Genomic DNA, 20,575 nt, shown 5'->3' with positions numbered 1-20,575 from the left:
TGATGAGACCTGGTTCGCCACACTCGCTGACAAGAGACAAAGACGACGACAAGGTGTCTCAGTACCGGTTTCCGCAAACTTCTCTTGTCAGACCTGTGGTAGACCATGTCGGTCTCGCATCGGTCTATTCAGCCACCAAAAACGGTGTTTCTCCGGTGTTACACCATAAATCGTCTGCTATAGACGAAAAGGCCTATGATATGACAAGTGTTTTTATGTTTCACGGCATTCAAATCAAGTGCAGATACGATGCGAACTTAAACATAGTAGTTAATATGTATTGACATACTTAAACTATACCTGTACCCTCACCATGAGTTAAATGCTAGTGAATGCGTCATCTCAAACGCAGTGAATTTCGCTTGCACGTCATCTAAGGATACTAAATATAAATAGTATAGTTAGTCAATATACATTGTGTCAGTCATTAGTCACATTTAGTCTTAATCACTTCAGTCGATTATAAACACAATTTCAATGTTTTATAAGCCGAAGTTTAACTTAACTATACGGCGTCAAGTCAGATTCTGGGAACAAATGAGGCTTGTTAACAGAAGGTCAACGGCTTGCATAATTTATCGGGGCAGCCGTCTCGCGCACATGCCCGACACTTTATCTGGGCCATTCGGCAAATCGTGCATTTTCTCTATATCGTGAAAATTGTAAATTGGAATTTTTTACTTGCGGGTACGTACGTACAGTCGACGTCAAAGATATGTTTACATTTATTGCCTTATTACAAAGAACTAAGGAACAAAAGTGTAAACATACTTTTGACGTCGACTATACCAGACTTATTGATTTTAGAATGCTCAAGTGGGTTTTTTTGACAGCCGTACACTTAATAAATCTCTGGATTTTGAAACGTCAACTTATGGCAGCAAAAGTTACCGCATGAATTTTGTTTGTATTTATGTTGTGTTCACGTGTCGTACCTATCTACTTTTGATAGTATGTATTAAATAAAAATATATATATGTAATTTGCTAAAAATATGTAGGTTGCTGTTTCTCGTCACGTCTCCTGATTGATTTATATATTTTATTCCCTCCTCTCTATTTTAGTCTCGCCTGAAACACAGGCTAGGATAGTTCAGGCACATGTAAACCATCACTATTTATAAGTCTTTGTTTTATAATATGAATGTAACCATGAAATACGTGTTTTGAAATAAACTATGTTTATTCGAATATTTAGGCGAATCAGAATCATCGTGAGTAATATAAATAATATATGTAAATCGCAATAAGGCCTAGTTTACTGTTTAAAACCAGTTTCCGCTTTGATAAGAACCAATGCCAGCGTAAATTCTTGGAACTGAATAGCCAGAGCTAAAATCTTTTTTTTTTTTTGTTTTTTATTAACAAATACCTATCATTCATGTTCGCGGCAAAACGTACTTTTCCACGAAGTAAAGCACTGTAAGTAATTTTACCCAGGGTTATTTTTTATATCCTGAAACATGTTTAGAGTTTACGACGACTCTAGACTAAATCTAGCTAAACAATACATCCAACAACAAACATGTATTATTCAATTTTTTTTTAATTCTAATTATATTGTTACAGCGTAAGATTGTACGATTGGAAAGAGAAGAGTAGGTAACCCTGATTCCGTCTATGTCGTAAAAATTGTTTATAATTTTTCAGTCATAAATATGAGTTATTACAATAGTTCAGCTACAAGTGCATATTTTATATGCACGTTACAAAAATATACTTATTACATTCTCCGTGTAAACACATTATTAGGTACCTACATTACCCGCTTTATGTAGCGCCGCAGTTGGGTATAAAGTGTAGTAAACGTAATTTGTAAATCGACAGATCTAGCTGAAATTATTTTTAGGTTTCCATACCCAAAGGGTAAATAAAAACGGGACCCTATTAGACTCCACTGTCCGTCTGTCTGTCTGTCACCAGGCTGTATCTCATGAACCGTGATAGATAGACAGTTGAAATTTTCACAGATGATGTATTTCTGTTGCCACTATAACAACAAATATGTACTAAAAACAGAAAATAATAAATATTTAAGTGGGGCACCCATACAACAAACGTGATTTTTTTGCCGTTTTTTGCGTAATGGAACGGAACCCTTCCTGCGCGAGTCCGACTCGCACTTGGTCGGTTTTTTTTAACTAATAGTTACTTTCTATCTGTTAGCTTGGTCTTGTGCTAAGTTCTATTATTATAGTATTAGATGTAAAAATAAAAATTAAACTCAAATTGACTTAAAAGCACGAGCTTAATGTGCATGCAGCGCTTTCATGGAATCTCTGTCTTTTTTTTCCTTTATCGAGACATTTTCCTCGTATAAATGTCGACTAATTATCTTATAGCTGTGCTAGTGTAGAAAAGGTTATGATAACAAATGAGCTTAGTCAAGAGAAGGTCAATAGCTTGCATATTTCATCGAGAGAGCCGTCTGGCGCACCCGTCCGATGCTTAATCTGGGCCATCCGGAAAATCACCCAGTTTTCTCTTATACGTGGGTATTAAAATACTGAAATTGTTTTATTTGCTGTCAGATTTCACTTAAATGTTTTCGCTTGATCGCTTTTACCGTCAGATATTTAAAGAGCTTTTATCTGTTATTTAGCCTTGTTACGCATAGAATGCCTAAGTCTACTTTATGCCGATTACTGGAATGAAATGAAAATGAACTTTCTGTTTTGTGAAAAAAGTTGTTAGTCCCTAAAATCAAATATTTGTTTCTTAATTTTATGCATTTTCTGGTTTTGGATTTTCTAATATTTTTTGGTTACATTCATATTATAGTTTAAAAACCCTTACAAAATGATGTGTCCTTTGCTATACAGCATGTACTAAGTAAAAGTTCTGTTGCTATAATGTTCTACTTTATTCAGAAAACTAGGATAACACAAGTTAGCTCTGACTAAAGCGCAAGTTATGGCTGAACTGTCGTATTCAACACAAGAGATGGTGACATGTTGAATTGTTGAATTGCAAAATCGAAAGTTGGTGTGTGACATCACCACCACCACAAAACTAACCATATGGAAACCACATGATAGCCACCTCACTTTCAGTTATATTTTTGAGTCCACAAAAACAGAACAAATGTTGTTTTCAAAGCTTTAGTTTAGCTTTCAGTTCCATGAGTTAAAATCCCAAAACGAATACATAAACATTACTCTGAGTACCGTGTGTTGCCGCGGCGCACCTCGCACCACATTTGCAAGGCTAAGTATACGCGACTCCGGCGGCACGATTGTCAAATACTCATCTCAGACTGAATATAATTCAGTAATGCAGAATACATAATTAAGTTATTTGACTTAGTTAGTTCATACAATTGACTGCATAATACTTTGGCACATTGTTTCTCGTTATATTGTCTATTAAAGTTATCACAAAACATAATGGAGCCTTACAGCGCCATCTACTTCAACTGTCAAACCCTTCAATTAAAAGCTCTTTTCTGAAGGCAATATGCCTTATAAGTGGGTAGTTAGTTACCCACATAAAAGGCATTAGTTTCATATAAATATTAATATTGATCAATATATTAGGTTGCATAAATATTTTCAACTTATATTTTTGGAATAACAATTTAATTTAGTTTGTTGCAACAAGTAACTGTAATACTTATAGCCGCAAAACTCTGAGAAAATTAATATTAATTACCTTACCACCCTTTCCAATAGCAGATGTCGCCAACGTAAACTAATTTATAGGTTTAAAGCTAACACGAGAACGAGTAATAAAACATATGCAAATCATAATAATAAAGTATAATGCCCACTCATTTACTTTTATTCCCATAAAACTTTCAAAGCTCTATATTATTTTTTGTTCAGACACGCACAATAACTTCCATTTACTACAAAATGTCGCATATTCCCTGTGCACTTATAAAGCAAAAGAATAGATGATTTCCCCTTTATGATACCCTCACGTCTAGTTCTTTAGCTTTGTATAGAATTTTAAAATTAACCCGCTGAGCTAGCTCCAGCGGGTATAAAGCAGGGTTAATATTCCTACCCCTTTTCAAGTGCTTGCCTCCGGTGAAACAGTATTACTAGAACCACCTATTATATATAGTTCATATCAATATCGAGATCACACTGTTTCTGGTTTACTCGAGGCCAATTTTCGGTAAGAAACAAGAATATTAGCCCCGTACTGGTTGACTAAAGGAAAAACGTTCTAACTACATACGAGGTTCATATAAATTTAGTGCATTTTGAGAAATACTATAATCCACTATAGTCTCAAGGCGGATAATAAATGGAGACCGTGTTTGATATCCTATTCCAAGCGCAGATGTATTCCAGGAAACTGTTCGACGAAGCCGTCAGGAGGAGTTAGGATTATGAATACCTATCTAGGGAGGATACATCGAACTATTATTGGCTTACCTATCTAAATCTATTTATCATCTTTACTGGTTTGGTTGTGTATTACTGGCTTTAAACGAATTAGCGCCACTTGCACCATCCCACCAACCCATGGTTAACCGTTAACCCAGTGTCAATTGTACTGGTAACTATGGTAACTCCAGGTTTAGCCGGCTAACCCCGGGTTAGTGGGATGGTGCAAGTGACCCTTAGTGAAATAAAAACAAAAGCCACCTTTTATTATACCAGGACCTAACTCTTAGCACCTAAGTAATGGAAGGTGCATCTCATATTGTCTTAAATGGTTTTTTCTATTACCAAATCCAAAAGCTAACAAATTACTTTGACGCAGATATATTTAAATAAACCACCGGGCACAACTAAGTCACGAACGCGGATAAACATTTTAATTAAAAAGTAGTAGGTCTCTAGTATCCTTCGTTCGTTGTATGTACCTTTGTAGATCGATCGCTAAAATAATATCTGTTTTTATATAAACATAAAACAAAGTTTCGATTTTTACAATCCTAGGAATTTAGGTCAATAAGGTCCTTTGTGTAACAGTTCTCTCTTTAACAGGATTTTTGTAAATGCAATCCTTCTATATGTTCAAGTAAATGCATTGCGATTCCAGTTGTTGTACGACAAATTGAATTGGATACGTTTTCTGTCGAACAAAACTGCTTGGGTCGAGGTAAAGAACGTTGACTGAATAGAAAATTCAAAAGAACTAAAAAAAGTCTACATTAGGGGTAGCTATGGTGGAGATACAGTTATGAATATGTGGCGGTACGACTTGCATGCCCTGCTTATATGGAACCCCTGAAGAGCAGTGACACCAAATAGCGGGGACCGAATTGGTAATAAAACAAAGCGACTTATACATACACACGGCGAAGGAATAAAGAACCTTATGCAGTCCAGGATAAGATCTTAATTGAAAATTTGACGAAGGAGTATTTAGTGCGGGCGCTGGATGCGCCCGCGGCAAACGTGCCTGCGTCGCTGGAACTCTTTGTTTGAGCTGAAGGGCTGACTCTAATAGCTTGCAGCGAATCCGCGCTTAAAAATGGACTTTTAAATATTTTATGAAGAATCTGGGCGGGTAGCGGTCGGGAAAAGTTGAAAAATTACGGCACACGTGGTGCAGAGAATACACCCGTCGTTACCGAGCTCGTTTTTCCCTAAACCTGCCTGTATCAAATATGGCGACGAAAAATCCTATTTCGTTTTACAAGGCCGAATACGCATTATCAAGGCTGTTAAAATAAAATGTTGAAATTTAATACTTTTCCTCGTTGCACGTGTAAAGCGAGGGTGTTTTTCAAGAGGCAACCGGAATCATCGCTTTTTGAAATATCGATTAATCTGACATTGAATTAATTTTCTTGGAGCGCTCTCAAGGAAGGTAAGGCGAGCCAACGGCTCGATTCGGGAAATGAATTAGAGACTCACTAGATATGAAATAGTAAAGATATGTGACGTTCCACTGCAAAAGGTACCTTATGGCGGCTGGCGCCGCGATTCGGGAAATGAATGATAGAGATTCACTAGATATGAAATAGTGAAGATATGTGACGTCCCACGGGTAAAGGTACCTAATTCATTTCCCGAATCGCGCCGGTAAGCCCATGCAAAATACAGCTCATTGATTAAGATAGTGTAGGAACTAAATATTTATTTGTTTGTTTCCAACCAAGATGAATTGTATTCAAAGTAATAAACATAAACTTGAAACAAGATTAACACAGGTTTATTTTGTTTCTTTTGTGTGATTTGCTCGTCGCAAGACGATTGATTTAATCAGTTGAATTATAAATTATATAGCTATTGTTGGTGGATGATGGAAAGACACTTTTTATCAAAGAAAATTATGTATTTTCAATTAAAACTTAAATTAATTTACAGAGCGATGTTACAGTGGGAGTTGTTGAGAAAGAAGAGAGTGAGTGAGTAGATGAATGGATACACGAAATAAAACTGTTCCGTAGAGGAACAGATTAGTATTAATTACTTTCTATGCATATTTAAATAGGTATTTTTCTTACATACAAAGCAACACAATTAGGAAAGAATATATTTTCGTGTAGTAGCTAGATATTTGAACTGGCAACTGCATTTATCTCAAAAGCCCTTCCGGCGCGATCTACAACCGCGCCACCTAGCGAGGATAAAAGAATTCTATGGCCGCGTTCGATCCGCGCTCCGATTAAAATAATTCATATTTCGGTTCCCGTCGCTGCGATCTAAGTGAAAATCAACCAGAGACTAATTAGTGACCCAGTGCCCCTTATGGATATATGCAGCTGTCGATAAAGCAGAGGATTTCCCAATCATCATACATAGCCCCCCACGTGGTACGCCAAGGTGCTGCTGGATTTATGTAAGTTGCTCTCGATTATCTCGGCTACATAGTTTTTTGGTCCTTCGAGCCGGATTTTTCTTTCTCTGGTTGTGTTGCTCTTGTATTTTGCGATTTTTGCGGTATTTCGTACCCAGTTTTTTCGTTTAGACACGTTTGTAGTTCAATTTAGTATTGTCATTGTCGCCATCTTTGTCTCGCAAAATGGTTCCTAACCCTACAGACGGCAATACTGAAGCCGACACATCGTGTATTACACAAGACATATTCGAACGAGATCTAATTCTCGACGAATTAAAGAGAACGTTACAGTTCGCAGCGACAAATACAGATCAATTTCGTTCAAGAACGACAGATTTAACAGTGCATCAGCGAAAGTTTACTAAGATTCAAACTAAAATCGAAAAAGCGTTAATTAAATTGCAAAGCTTCAACAAAGAAGCCAATATTAAGATTCGTAACGATTTTAATGACTTGTATTACGCGATAGTTACACATTTAAATAACCTAAAGGAGGTAGACGTAGAAAGGCGTCGCGCGAGCCGCGCGCTTACCCCCAACGAAACGCTTAGCAACGATCGTCGAAATTTACCAAAATTATCGCTTCCCGAATTTCACGGCGAACCGACTGGTTGGCCTGCCTTTTTCGATTTATTTCAATCGCTGGTACACAATAACAATGCCTACACGGATGCGGAGAAGTTTAGGTATTTGCTCCTTTCTGTCAAAAACGAGCCACATAATTTAATTAAGTCAATTCCCATAACGGAAAGTAATTATGCAATTGCGCTCGATATGCTAAAATCCCGTTATGACAATAAACGCATTATTGCATCACAACATCTAGATAAGTTGTTCGATATAGATATTTGTTCCGCGCGATCATCAGCTGTTGCCATGAGAAATTTACTTAATGTTTATCACGAAAATGTAAAGGCGCTCGAAGTCATGGATTTTCCGGTTAAGGAATGGGATTTCGTTCTGTTAAATTTATTATTACGTAAGATTCCCGTGAATACACGAAAAGAATATGAACGTTCCTTAACCAACCCGGGCGAAATACCTAAAGTTCAAGGCCTAATTGCTTTCCTCGAACGCGAACTTTCAGCGGAACAGATGATTTCAGTTTCCCATACACAGTCCACTCGAAACAATTCCTTAAGTAGTAAAAATAATACAAATATAAATTCAAATCAAATAACACCCAAGCGTGTTTTTGCAACAAGTACGGCGTCAGCTCAAAGTCGACCTTATGTCGATACAAATAAGGTTCGAGCTTGCTTGAAGTGTAAAGGAATGCATTCCCTCAATAAATGTTTAGAATTTTTAGACCTATCGGTGAAAGATAGATTTGCATTTGTTAAAACAAATAATGTATGTTACAATTGTTTATGCCCCGGGCACGACTTAAGGAATTGTAAATCAAGTTTTAAATGTCGTAAGTGTAATAAACGACATCATACTTTAATTCATTTAGAATCAAACATTCCGCAGCCGATTATCAATGAAGCTACGGAATCAGTTGCCGTCTCGCTCGCTCTTACGGAGCAGCCCGGCCCTAGCAGCCCGTCAGCAGTTCACGGCGTGAATGAACAGAGTTTAGGTAGTTTAGGGAAACAACCTAGCACGGTTTTATTATCAACGGCGTTGGTTGACCTTTATTACAAGGGCAACAAAGTTGCGACGATTCGATGTATGGTAGATGGGGGTTCACAAGCAGCTCTGATTACAGAATCGTGTATGCAACGACTCAATTTACCGCGACAACATGTTAGCGAACCGCTGGTCGGTGTCGGCGACTTGCCGCTGGAACCTAGGGGTACCTTCGTGTGCTCAATTTCGCCTAAGGGCAAACAAAATCCAATCATTCCGTTAGAGGCGTCTATTCTGGCGAAGTTAACCCGTCAAATGCCTAGTGTACCACTAGCACCTCTCGCTGATTGGCCTCATTTGCAGGGACTCGCTTTAGCCGACCCTGAATTTCACAAACCTCAGCCGGTCGACATGATACTCGGCGAGGACATTTTCATGGATATTGTTCGCGATGGCATTGTCAGAGGTAAACCTGGCACGCCCACCGCAATTAATAGTGTGTTTGGTTATTTGCTAGGAGGTAAAGTGAACTTTACTTCCAATGTTTCGACTCCACGCCATACTTGCTTTACGTCGTTTGACAACGACAATCTTCAGAAGTTTTGGGAGCTGGAGTCAGTACCAGAGTTGCGGAGTTACACTCCCGAAGAAAAGCTATGCGAATCCCTTTTTCAAAAGACGCATACGCGTGATGAAACAGGGCGATACGTGGTCGCTCTGCCATTCAAGCCCGATGCACCGCCGCTCGGCGAGTCTCGGCAAATTGCCCTAGCACGATTCCATAAATTGGAATACCGTCTAGAACGTAACCCCCAGTTGAAGGCGGATTATCACGCTTGCCTCCAGGAGTACGTGGATCTCAACCACATGGAGCTCGCGGACGATAACCCCCCCGCTGGCGCGAGTTATTACCTACCCCACCATTGTGTGTCAAAAATTTCCGAAACTACACGCACACGCGTAGTTTACGACGCTGGGTGTCGCACGACAAGTGGACACGCGTTAAATGACACTTTGTTAACAGGTCCTAAGTTACACTTAGACATTGTTGACGTTCTTCTAAAATTCAGAGTGCATAACATTGCATTTTGTTCCGACATCAAACAGATGTATCGCAATATTCTTGTGCGTGAAAGTGATAGGGATTTTCAGCGCATCCTTTGGCGCCAATCGCCCGAGGAGCCTCTGCGCGATTATAGGCTTCGTACCGTTACCTTCGGTATAAGTAGTTCCCCTTATCTCGCCTTGCGCACAATTAAACAGCTAGCTCACGACGAAGGTGAGCGTTTCCCGCGCGCCTCCCCAGTCTTACTCAATGACGTCTTTGTTGACGATGTGGTAACCGGTGCAGATACCACAGCCGAGGCTCTCGCTCTGCAGCAGGAGCTGATAGGTATTTGTGCCACGGCCGGGTTCGAATTACGTAAATGGCAAAGTAACTCGCCAGCTATTCTCGCTGTTACGCGATCCCCAGATTCTCATGGTGAGCGGCGCGAAAATGTTCATTTTGCCGAAATGGAAAATGACAAAGGGGTCAAAGTCCTTGGACTTCAATGGAATCCGGGATCAGACTCATTTAGTTTCAAAGTACAAAGTACTTCTCGGGCCTGTACGAAGCGGGCTATTCTCTCGGAAATTGCAAAAATTTACGACCCACTCGGGTTATTATCTCCGGTGACATTGTTTGCCAAACATTTAATTCAATTGCTATGGTTAGCAAAGGTTCCTTGGGACTCCGAAGCCCCTATCGATATAGTTAACTCATGGACGAGTTTTGTTAGCGAGCTCCCGCTCTTATCTCAAATTTCATTTCCTCGTCATATTTTTAATACTGACGACTTCGATTCAATCGAAATTCACGGATTTGCAGACGCAAGTCAAATTGCGTATGCCTCCTGTGTTTATATACGTCTTACGGACAATACCGGTAAGGTTCAAACTTATTTAGTCATAGCTCGAACCCGCGTAGCTCCACTTCGGATTTGCCTTACTATTCCGAAAATGGAATTAATGGGATGCGTGATCCTGTCAAAATTGATAGAAAGAGTAATGCGCATTTACGGTGATCGCATTCGCCCCGATCAAGTGTACGCGTGGTCAGATAGTTCCGTCGCGCTCGCGTGGCTTAAGTCACCCCCGCACGAATGGAAAACGTTTGTCTCTAACCGCACCAGTGAGATTTTGTCCCGTGTCCCGGCGAGCTGCTGGCGTCACGTCCCGTCAGCTGACAACAGCGCTGACCCGGCGTCGCGCGGTCTGCTGCCCGCCGCGCTCGTACAAAATGACTTGTGGTTCCATGGTCCTACATGGCTCCAACAAAGTCACGACTCCTGGCCTATACAAAAACCGGTAGTAAACACAACGGAAGAAAAACGTAATAAAATTGAATCAACAAATATTAATTGCGCATGTGTTTCCACATTGCCTACTATCCCGGACGATGATACTCTTATTACGCGATTTTCGTCGCTAGGTAAATTAGTTCGCGTCACGGCATTAATATTTCGTTTTTACCACAAATGTAGAAAACATAAACAAACGCTCCCTGAGTACATCACCGTACCAGAGTACCACTTTGCATTAAAGCGACTTATATTGATTACGCAACAACAAGTGTTCGAAGACGACATAAAAAATATCTCGTCAAATAAATCCCCTTCCTTACGTTTGCGGCGTCTCGCGCCTATTCTAGATAGTGAGGGATTATTACGCGTCGGCGGACGTATTCATAAATCATTTTTACCTTATGAATCAAAACATCAATTAATTTTACCTAAAAGACATCCTCTTACAAATCTTATTATTGACGATACTCATATACACGAATTGCATGCCGGTCCGCAGTGCGTGCAAAACTCGCTCTTACAGCGATATTGGATTATTTCAGGTCGCGATATTGTGCGTCTACGCGTGCATCGTTGTATTCCATGTTTCCGCGCACGCCCTACCCGCGTGCAACCTCGCATGGGCATGCTTCCCTCGGTCCGCTTGCGCCCCGCGCGCGTATTTAGTAAAACTTCGTGCGATTTTTGCGGGCCATTTTACGTTCGCGCTAATAAAGTTCGTAATGCAAAAATAATAAAATGTTATGTTGCGGTTTTCGTATGTATGAGCGTTAAGGCTGTACATCTTGAATTAGTTTCCGAACTTTCCACAGAAGGTTTTTTAGCTGCGTTGCGACGTTTCACGTCCCGCCGAGGATATTGTACAGATATATATACCGATTGCGGACGTAACTTTGTTGGTTGTAATAATTACCTTAAAGAATTATACGCGTTCTTACGTAACGATTCGGTCATGAGCGCTCTCAACCAACAAACTTTAAAACAAGGATTAACTTGGCATTTTCAGCCACCGTATGCTAGCCATTTCGGTGGACTATTCGAAGCGGCTGTTAAGAGTTTCAAAACCCATTTATATCGCGTAATAGGTACACAGACGCAAACATATGATTCTATGCACACGCTGACCTGTCAAATCGAAGCGGTACTTAACAGTCGTCCTCTCTGCGTGTTAAGTTCAGACTCTTCCGATCCGTTACCTCTTACACCGGCTCATTTCTTAATCGGCGAGCCCTTAACGGCCCTACCGGACGTTTCTTTGATCGACGAAAACCCTAGTCGTCTTACGCGCTGGCGCTGGGTACAACAAGCTGTCCAGCATTTCTGGCGTAGATGGAGTCGTGAATATCTCCATCAACTGCAGCAGAGTACAAAGTGGCTTCAAGATCGCGGTCCCGCCATCCGTGAAGGCACTGTTGTTGTGGTATGCGATGACCACTTGCCGCCGTTACAGTGGAAACTCGCGCGCGTTCATGCTGTCCATCCGGGCACTGATCACGTTATTCGCGTCGTAACTTTAAAAAGTGGGAACACATTGTTCAAACGACCCGTAGTTAAGGTCTGTCCCTTACCCTTAGAATAATTTCTACAATCGTTACGACTTTTAATGTTAGCATTTAAGTTAGGTATAAGTTTCTTTATCTTGTTGAACTTTCGCATGTTCTTTTAAAAGACACTACGTGCTTTTAAGGTGAGCGGCATGTTCCGTAGAGGAACAGATTAGTATTAATTACTTTCTATGCATATTTAAATAGGTATTTTTCTTACATACAAAGCAACACAATTAGGAAAGAATATATTTTCGTGTAGTAGCTAGATATTTGAACTGGCAACTGCATTTATCTCAAAAGCCCTTCCGGCGCGATCTACAACCGCGCCACCTAGCGAGGATAAAAGAATTCTATGGCCGCGTTCGATCCGCGCTCCGATTAAAATAATTCATATTTCGGTTCCCGTCGCTGCGATCTAAGTGAAAATCAACCAGAGACTAATTAGTGACCCAGTGCCCCTTATGGATATATGCAGCTGTCGATAAAGCAGAGGATTTCCCAATCATCATACATAGCCCCCCACGTGGTACGCCAAGGTGCTGCTGGATTTATGTAAGTTGCTCTCGATTATCTCGGCTACAAAAACCATTCGGTCAAATATGGTTGCGTTCAGAAACAGCTGTTAAAAAGAAAGAAAAAAAAATCACTCATTCTATCTATATAATATTAGTCTTAGAAGATGAAGATTGATGTCCAACAATGGCTTCTAGACCGCAAACTTGGCGGCTCAAATATAACGGAGCGGGCATAGTTTTTGTTTACTGTATCACAGTTGTAATTTGTTTTTCTTTTTTCAAAGATAAGTTCATAAATAACTGGCACGGCAAAAACACGGTGGGTCGTAGGTCACTGGCAGAACTTTGACTATTGTTTACGTAGGTAGTTGGATCAACTTGTGACACGAGGCTTAAGTGGAAAACTTTATGAGGACCTTTTGTTTGCTATTTTCGGATGTAGATCTGACCCAAAATTACTACCTAGCTAGCTACTTGTATGGGGTTAAGGGGATCCCCCACGCCAATGACATTCGATCTGAATCCCTTAGTTTTCTAATGTTTTTTGTAGCTTATCATAATAACAGCAACGGCTTTAAGCATTAGTCCGTTTTTTCAGCATTAGAAATAATTTAAATTTAATTAAAAATTTTTAGGTAAATACTAAAATACAGACAAAATGACAATCAGCGAGATGTCATTTCCCTACAATGCTTTACTTTAATAAGCAAGCCTCTGTTTGGTCGCTGTTGTTGATAAATTTATATAAATAAAGCATTTGACAAGTTCTGATTGGCACCGAGAACGACGCGTTCATTATTCAAGGTAATTAAAGCTTCCTAACATAATGTGCCGTCAACTGTCGAGTCAACGTTCAATAAAACAGTCGATTTCACTTATTTATCACTTAATTATTCTGCTCCATATTTCAGGCTTAAAAATATATCGAATGTTATCGTTCTCGTCGAACGTCTGAATAAATATTGAAACTGAAAATAAAATACCTCGTGTGCCTGTGAAGTTCCAGTCGACATCGTGCGACTGCGCGCTGCGGGCGTAGGGGGCTCGCCGAGAGCGGTTGGCGGTGACCCGCGGCCGCTCGGACACTGCAAATACCAGCCTTTACAAAAATAGAACACACTCAAGAATATACTACGAACACATTCTGAATAAACAGTCCCAAGCGACATTCATGCCAAAGCAGGAAGTTCATATGAATTGGAAAAATCGACCGATTTCTTTGCTTATCGTACTATTCACAGGAGCTTTTAAATCTTGTCGTATGGGACGTTCTGAATTGGATAAGTAAAACAGCTTCCTTGCGAAGTTGAGTCGAGGTAAGCAGTTCTTACGTTTCCTTTGTGAATAGCAGATCTGAAAAATGAACCTCTATTTCGTTTCTTTCTAGTTCGCTTTGAATTTACTTAGCGATACGTTTTAAAGCGGGGTTCGCAGTTTTATATTTCAGTTCTAAAGTTTCAAATTTAACCATTTGAATTTGGGTAAAAAAAAAACGGGTTTTTTTCCTATCTAAAGTAAAAAAACATTTATAAATAACAGTACAAAATCGAATCGACCATATATTTTCTAATAAATACAGTCAGTGCGTTGCGCATTCCGCAATTTTTGTTTGATGATTTATGTTTATAGTACCTAGTATTTGATTACATATGTAGGTACTTTATACATATAGAGGTGAGCATAAAATGCAAAACTGTACCTTTGTACAGGCATACAAAAGTTGTAACCTCTATTACAAAATCTAACATACCTAAACGATGAGATACATAACAAATAAAATATTTAGGAACGTAGCGCTGCAAACTTGTTCCTTTCTACACACATTTTGCAAATTTATGTGCATTAATAAACTTGGGGGATACTAAAGACACAATTTTTCCACAAAATAAAAGTCAAACGGCGTAGGTAATTGAAACTTTACGGAGTACGACATTTATATAGGCTGATAGTGTCTAATATCTCTAAAAAGTAATTATTAGTAAATTTCTCACCGTCTATTAAATACTCAGCTACGCCATAAGCTTGGTCTCTGCTGTTGGAAGCGAAGCACTGGTAGACACCCTGGTCCTCCTTCTGCGTACCCTTGATATGTATTCTAAGGCCGTCATCCGACAGCCGAATTCTCTCATTAGGCTTGACGGCTTTTGCGTTGTGCACCCAGTATTGCTTCTCGATTGGATGCCCGGAGACTTTGCACTCGAAAATGATATCTGAGTTTATTTTTGTTCGCAACGCTTCTGGCTTTATTCGGACGGAGATGGGTTCTGCAATGTGAGAAATGAATTCCCTTACTATGCACATTTGCACGGGAATAAAACATGGGATGGTAAATTTAAAATTGAATTTTTATGTTTGTTTTAGCTTGAACGCTGACATTTATCACTTCGCCGATTAGATTTTACGTGACAATTTCTACTCGCTTTGGTTAGTAGAAAGTAATACGAGTAAAAAACACCTTTCACTTAAATCGCAAATGTTTTTTAAAATTCAAACTACTTTTTTAACTACTGTTTTTCGGGGAAACACGCTATAATTATTGTGAAAATTATTGTTATTATTAAGATTTGAATTAGTTGATATTGTCTATTCATATTTTTAATGTTGCTATACCCTCTCAGGGTTCATGTTGAGACTGTACTTAGCTTTAAGCTATTTTTAAATAAGCATCAAATGTACACATGAAACGCAATAAATATTTGATTTTGATTTTGAAATACTTACCTACGGCAAACGGCAACCGACTTTTAGTTTGAATTGAGTATACTGCAGTATGTCGCTAATTTATGCACCGACTCTGCCTTTTGTAACACATACCTACGAGTATCTATGTAAATGTAAACTAATAGGTAGACCAAGACAGTTCTTGATAATGATATCTAAAGTATTTGCGGGGCAGCTTAAATAAACTTGGGACGTCTCCCATGCTTGCAATATTACGACTAAAGCCATACATAGCTTTTGACAATACCTATGTTGTGCTCATAAACAGTGTCAGAATGATAAACCTGATATAACAAAGGTGATATTAAACAAAGAGGAACGGAGACCTGGTCTACATATCAGGGTAAGATGAGTGCACCGCACGTCTATGGCCGGCCATCCCACAGTGTCGGGCCATCCCACAAAATCACTGAGATCTTTGTTCAGCAGTCATCGACTGTATGTTGTTATGATTGAATAATGCTAGTTATTACTTGTTAGGTGTAGTTAAATCTATGGCCGCACGACCAGCCCAGAGCGGCTGCCCAGTACCTGTGACCGCGACCGAGAAGTGTACGGATTCGCCGCCGGCGGTGTTGTTGAGCCAGCACACGAGCCGGCCGGCGTCCTCGCGACGCACGCCGCGCACGCTCAGCAACCCACCCTGCAAGTGCGCGCGCGCCCATAGCGGCGTCTGCTCGATCGGCGTCAGCTGCTCGCGGTGCTCGCGAAACCACCTTGGAAAACAAATGATAGAATACAATCAGATCGAAATTGATTGACACTTTTTTTTGCCGATATAGACCGAAGATATACATGTTATCTTAGTCAAAATACTTTCTTAGGAACGCGTTTCGTTCGTTCGTCGTCTACAAGAAAAATACTAAATTGGTTCGTGGTGGCGATATACGAAATCTTGGTTAGTTCCCGATTCGTCGGATTCTTGTTTCCCCGGATACCTGTTTCGCCGGATTTATTTTAGGACCTCACAATCCGAATACCTATATTAGGAATCTTGCCGAAACAAGAATCCACCGAATCGGGAACTAACCGAAATCTTGCTAGCACGTAAAAATTATCTTAAAGATGTTGAACGAAGTCAACGCTAAGTACTTTTTACTTACCTATAAAATAATCTGCTTTTAACCATCATGCTTATTCTTATTATAGAGTTTTTGTAACCCTTTCAGTTTATACAGTAGCGATAGCGATTAATTAAGTTACTTAGTAAGGGCACATATGTAATGTTTCAAGAGCAGTATTACGTTCGATCGCTGAAAAATACCAATGCATGGCTCGATAGTTGATAAATGCCGAACTCCGAAGTGGGACTCGGTATAAAGTACTTTCGATCCGAGCGCTTAATCTGCGACCCACAGCTCGGCAGCGCAACTTTACCTGCTTCGAATCGTTAAACATATTTTGCTCGAAGGAGCTCACTTGTTAGTAGAGTGATAGCCAGAGGCAGGCTTTACCTCAGTTTTTACTGTAGCGGTTTATGTGAACAAATCGAATAACATTTAGTTAAAAATTAAAATTGATGTTGTTTCAAATGTATTCTGCGTAACGATTGCAGTGCAAAATACTTGGCGAGATCCATTTTTTCAACACAGAGTAACTAAGTATACTTAAGAGTTACGGTCGATACGGCAAAATCCCTTTACAAGAAAATCCGTACACGAGGATATTTTTTTTTCTATTTGTCAGGTACACGGCACCAGATGCTTTTGACCGCTGGAACGAAAAGAAATCGCTACTCATCGAAGAAGTTAACAATTACTGTACTGCTGTTTAAAATACACGCTCGTGTACGACATTTCACGCATAAGCAATTCTTAAGAGCGAGGACGGCTAATTTTAATGATTTATCAGGTTACTTATGACAACAATGGTAACTTAAATATAACATTATACCTATTCAAGAAACCCAAGTCCTCTTCAATTCTTCAAATGGGCCGATTGAAGGTATAAACACTAATCTAGTCCATACTTAAACAATCCTTTCTTAAAGTAAATCCAAAACGAAATTTTCAAACAAGTAAAGGAAATGAAAACAAGAACTGAATAATCCAAGTGTGACAATAACTCATTGGAAGATGGATATAAACTGTATATTCTGCTGAGTTCCTTCAAAATGTGATACCTACACGTGTAAATTTACAATGAAGTGAGCAAATATGGAAAGTTTGCCGAAGTGGCCCGGAACAAAATTATGCTAAACGTATCGGTTTCCTTCACTAAGAATATTGTATACTCGTACACGTTATAATTAATTATAAACCTTCGTTCATAGAACATAAGAACAGAGACAACGGTCTTTGAAATGACAGACGTCGCAAATATAGTACTTTACAAATTTTAAGTACAACATACCTAAACATTAGGTTTATTGGTAATTTCTTTTACAAGAGACACATGCAACATTTGTGATTACTAACAACAACTATGCTTTGATTTTTTCTAACGACACAAAAAAAATCTCTGCATGACTGAGTCAAACTTCAAAAAACAAAGTGCAATCTATTTGAGTGTTGTAATGTACCAAATTTGTTTTTGTATCGTTTTGGATTTCACAGGCCTAAAAATCCCGGTCTTTTGATAGGCTTGTGTAGGGATGTAGATCCAATCCAACACGTAGAGGCCCCTTGGAGAGCTTTAATGCCATGTAGAATTTGTACATTAAATAATTTACTGTTACTTATTACAGTTAAAACACTGATTATTTAAATGCACATAGAACACCATCTGCATATCATACTCATGTATAACTCGTGGGAAAGAAAGGACTGCAAGCGGGCACGCTTATGTATGCCGAGTTAGGTACCAAGTCTTTTAGAAATAGTTTTGAAAGGAGCTGAAATGAGCGAGACATTTGCATTCTAAAAGATTTCCTCTCGGCAATGGTGGGACATGAAACTTTATGGTGTATTCTAATAGATAACAGAACTGAGAATTACGTCCAGTTGAATACTTTATGGAATGAGATGTTAGTATGGTAGTAGGTAATGTAAAAGTAACATTTGAGACACATGAAATTTGGAATTGGATTTTTTATTTTAAATTTGGACGAATAAAACATATTTAAAACATATTTCGAATGTTGTCCTGCACTCGTTGACTGCCTGTCCCTTTATTTATAAAACTGTAAAAATCTCAAGTAGTTAATTTTTATGTGTTATCTCATTCTTGCAAACACGTCCAAAGGACAGATCAAGACGCGTTTATGCATAACGCCACTAAATAGTTAAATTCCACGAGAGAATTTTAACCAAAACACTGTAGAAAAAACTAGTGTTTACGGAAATCTTTAAAATATCCCTTGTCTAACGCAAACAAATATACGTAGTATTGTAGTATCACCGATTTTAATTAAGAACAACGTCGCAAAACTCCCGTATTTGTTTATTTTGTTTGCGAAGTCGGCTCTCCCGAGACGTTCCAATGGTTTGAATTTGCTCGGCAAATTTAAACGCTGCTAAGTAACTAAGTTTTAATTTAACTGCTTTTTATGACGCCAATAAAATCGAAGTCTTAACGATGTTCCGGAGGGCGCGAATGATGATGAATTAGTTATCCGAGTTCTCTTATGAAGCTTGGAGACCAACTTTGTTTTGATTTTTTGAGTACTTAGTTGAGCGGTGAAAAGCGAGTGAATGCTTCAATACAGATTTGAAAGAGTATGCGAAAATACCAACTTAAATTACATAACTTCGTAATCAACACTCTAAGAATTAATAATTATGGACCTGTCAAAAATTTATAGTTAAACTTCGTCCAAATATCAAATATTAGTCAACAGCCAATGATGATAATGATACTCGATATTTTCTGCTCGAAAACAGGACTTTAGTTAGGTCCTGTATATCAGACGTTGCCGTCTTGACTAAACACTTTAAGACGAAAGTGGACTACCGCGAGTATGCCTTTTCAATTAAAAGTTTTCATACAAATGTAGTCTCCATTTTCCTCTTTGGATATTAACATTTTCGAAAATATTTTTACATAATTTGATGTACCTATGACCTTTCGTTAGATTTTTGTCGATTTTTTAATTATTGTATAAGTTAGGAGCTTTTAAAATTCGGCGGTCATCCACTATCCTCTTAATAAACCTGTAGTTCGAACAACCTTACTTACTACCGGAACACATACTGTTTCTGTCTCTTTATATGCGGACTTTCCGAACGTGTCTTGCTATTTCAGTCAGTATCGGTACAAAAGTACTGAGGTTGACTGAAGTAGCATGATAAATCGTCGGGTGACAAGCAAAAGTCACTAACGGCTCGATTCGGAAAATGAATTAGATTTCTACTAGACTTCAACAAGTTACGATATGGATAATTTAAAGATATTTGTAAGATAGATATGTCAAATTTGACGTTTCCGCAATTCTGGAGGTCCTCTTGAACGATTTCGACAAGTTATGACTTAGATATCCAAGTCACATCTAGTCGATATCTAATGTAGATCTAGTTGTTCTCTAAATCGTCTCAAGATCTTGTGATTATCTCGAAATCCGAATAGGCCTGTAAGTACTATCAAAAAATTAAAGTAACAATGCACTTTATTACACTTGTAACACGGTTTATTGTCCAATAATTTCAATGGTGTTAGTTAGTGACTTTTGCTTGTCACCCGACGAAATACGAATGTTTCCGAGAAAATACGATGGAAAATAATTATGCACATCTATACTTCTGTTGAAGTGGTTATCTGTTGATAACAGAGGCACTAGTAGACCGGGAGATAGTGACACATTTTACTGGGTCATTTGTACCAGTATGGCGGTTCGTCAGGGGTCTAAGCATGTAATGAAGGAAAGAAAATGCTATGACCATAGCGCTGGTACCGGCGGCCCAATCGCGTGGGCGTTAGTCGAACGTGTCGGATAAAATACGAGTGTCGAACGATTTGTACCACAAAAATCCTCGTATTATTCGATAGTCCATAAAAAAGAAGTAGGCGGTAGCGTAATGCCATACTTCTCCGGTGTGACTTACAGCCCGCCATACTGAGGCGAACACGTTAATTAAAAAAAAACAATTCAACCATTTGTACCAAGCTAATTTTTGCACAGGTGATCATCGTCGAGCAGCCATTCATGGACATCACCATGCCATACTTTTCGGATGGTTCCAAATGCCCGCCAT

At 39.1% G+C, this 20,575-nt stretch overlaps 1 protein-coding gene across 1 annotated transcript in view; it reads right to left on the bottom strand.

Moving 5' to 3' along the window:
* The window catches only part of LOC134798209 (cell adhesion molecule Dscam2), a 249,341-nt gene that overhangs the window by 43,661 nt on the left and 185,105 nt on the right, over positions 1-20,575 (bottom strand). Inside the window, exons 8-10 of the mRNA XM_063770574.1 lie at positions 15,978-16,162; positions 14,717-14,989; positions 13,709-13,810 (exon numbers count right to left, since the gene is read on the bottom strand). Of these exons, the coding sequence (XP_063626644.1) occupies positions 13,709-13,810; positions 14,717-14,989; positions 15,978-16,162 (560 nt within the window). The remainder of the gene's footprint in view (positions 1-13,708; positions 13,811-14,716; positions 14,990-15,977; positions 16,163-20,575) is intronic.

This window comes from Cydia splendana, chromosome 16 (genome assembly GCF_910591565.1).
Source record: "Cydia splendana chromosome 16, ilCydSple1.2, whole genome shotgun sequence".
Classification (NCBI taxonomy): Eukaryota; Metazoa; Arthropoda; class Insecta; order Lepidoptera; family Tortricidae; genus Cydia; species Cydia splendana.
This window is presented reverse-complemented; position numbering and strand designations above follow the sequence as displayed.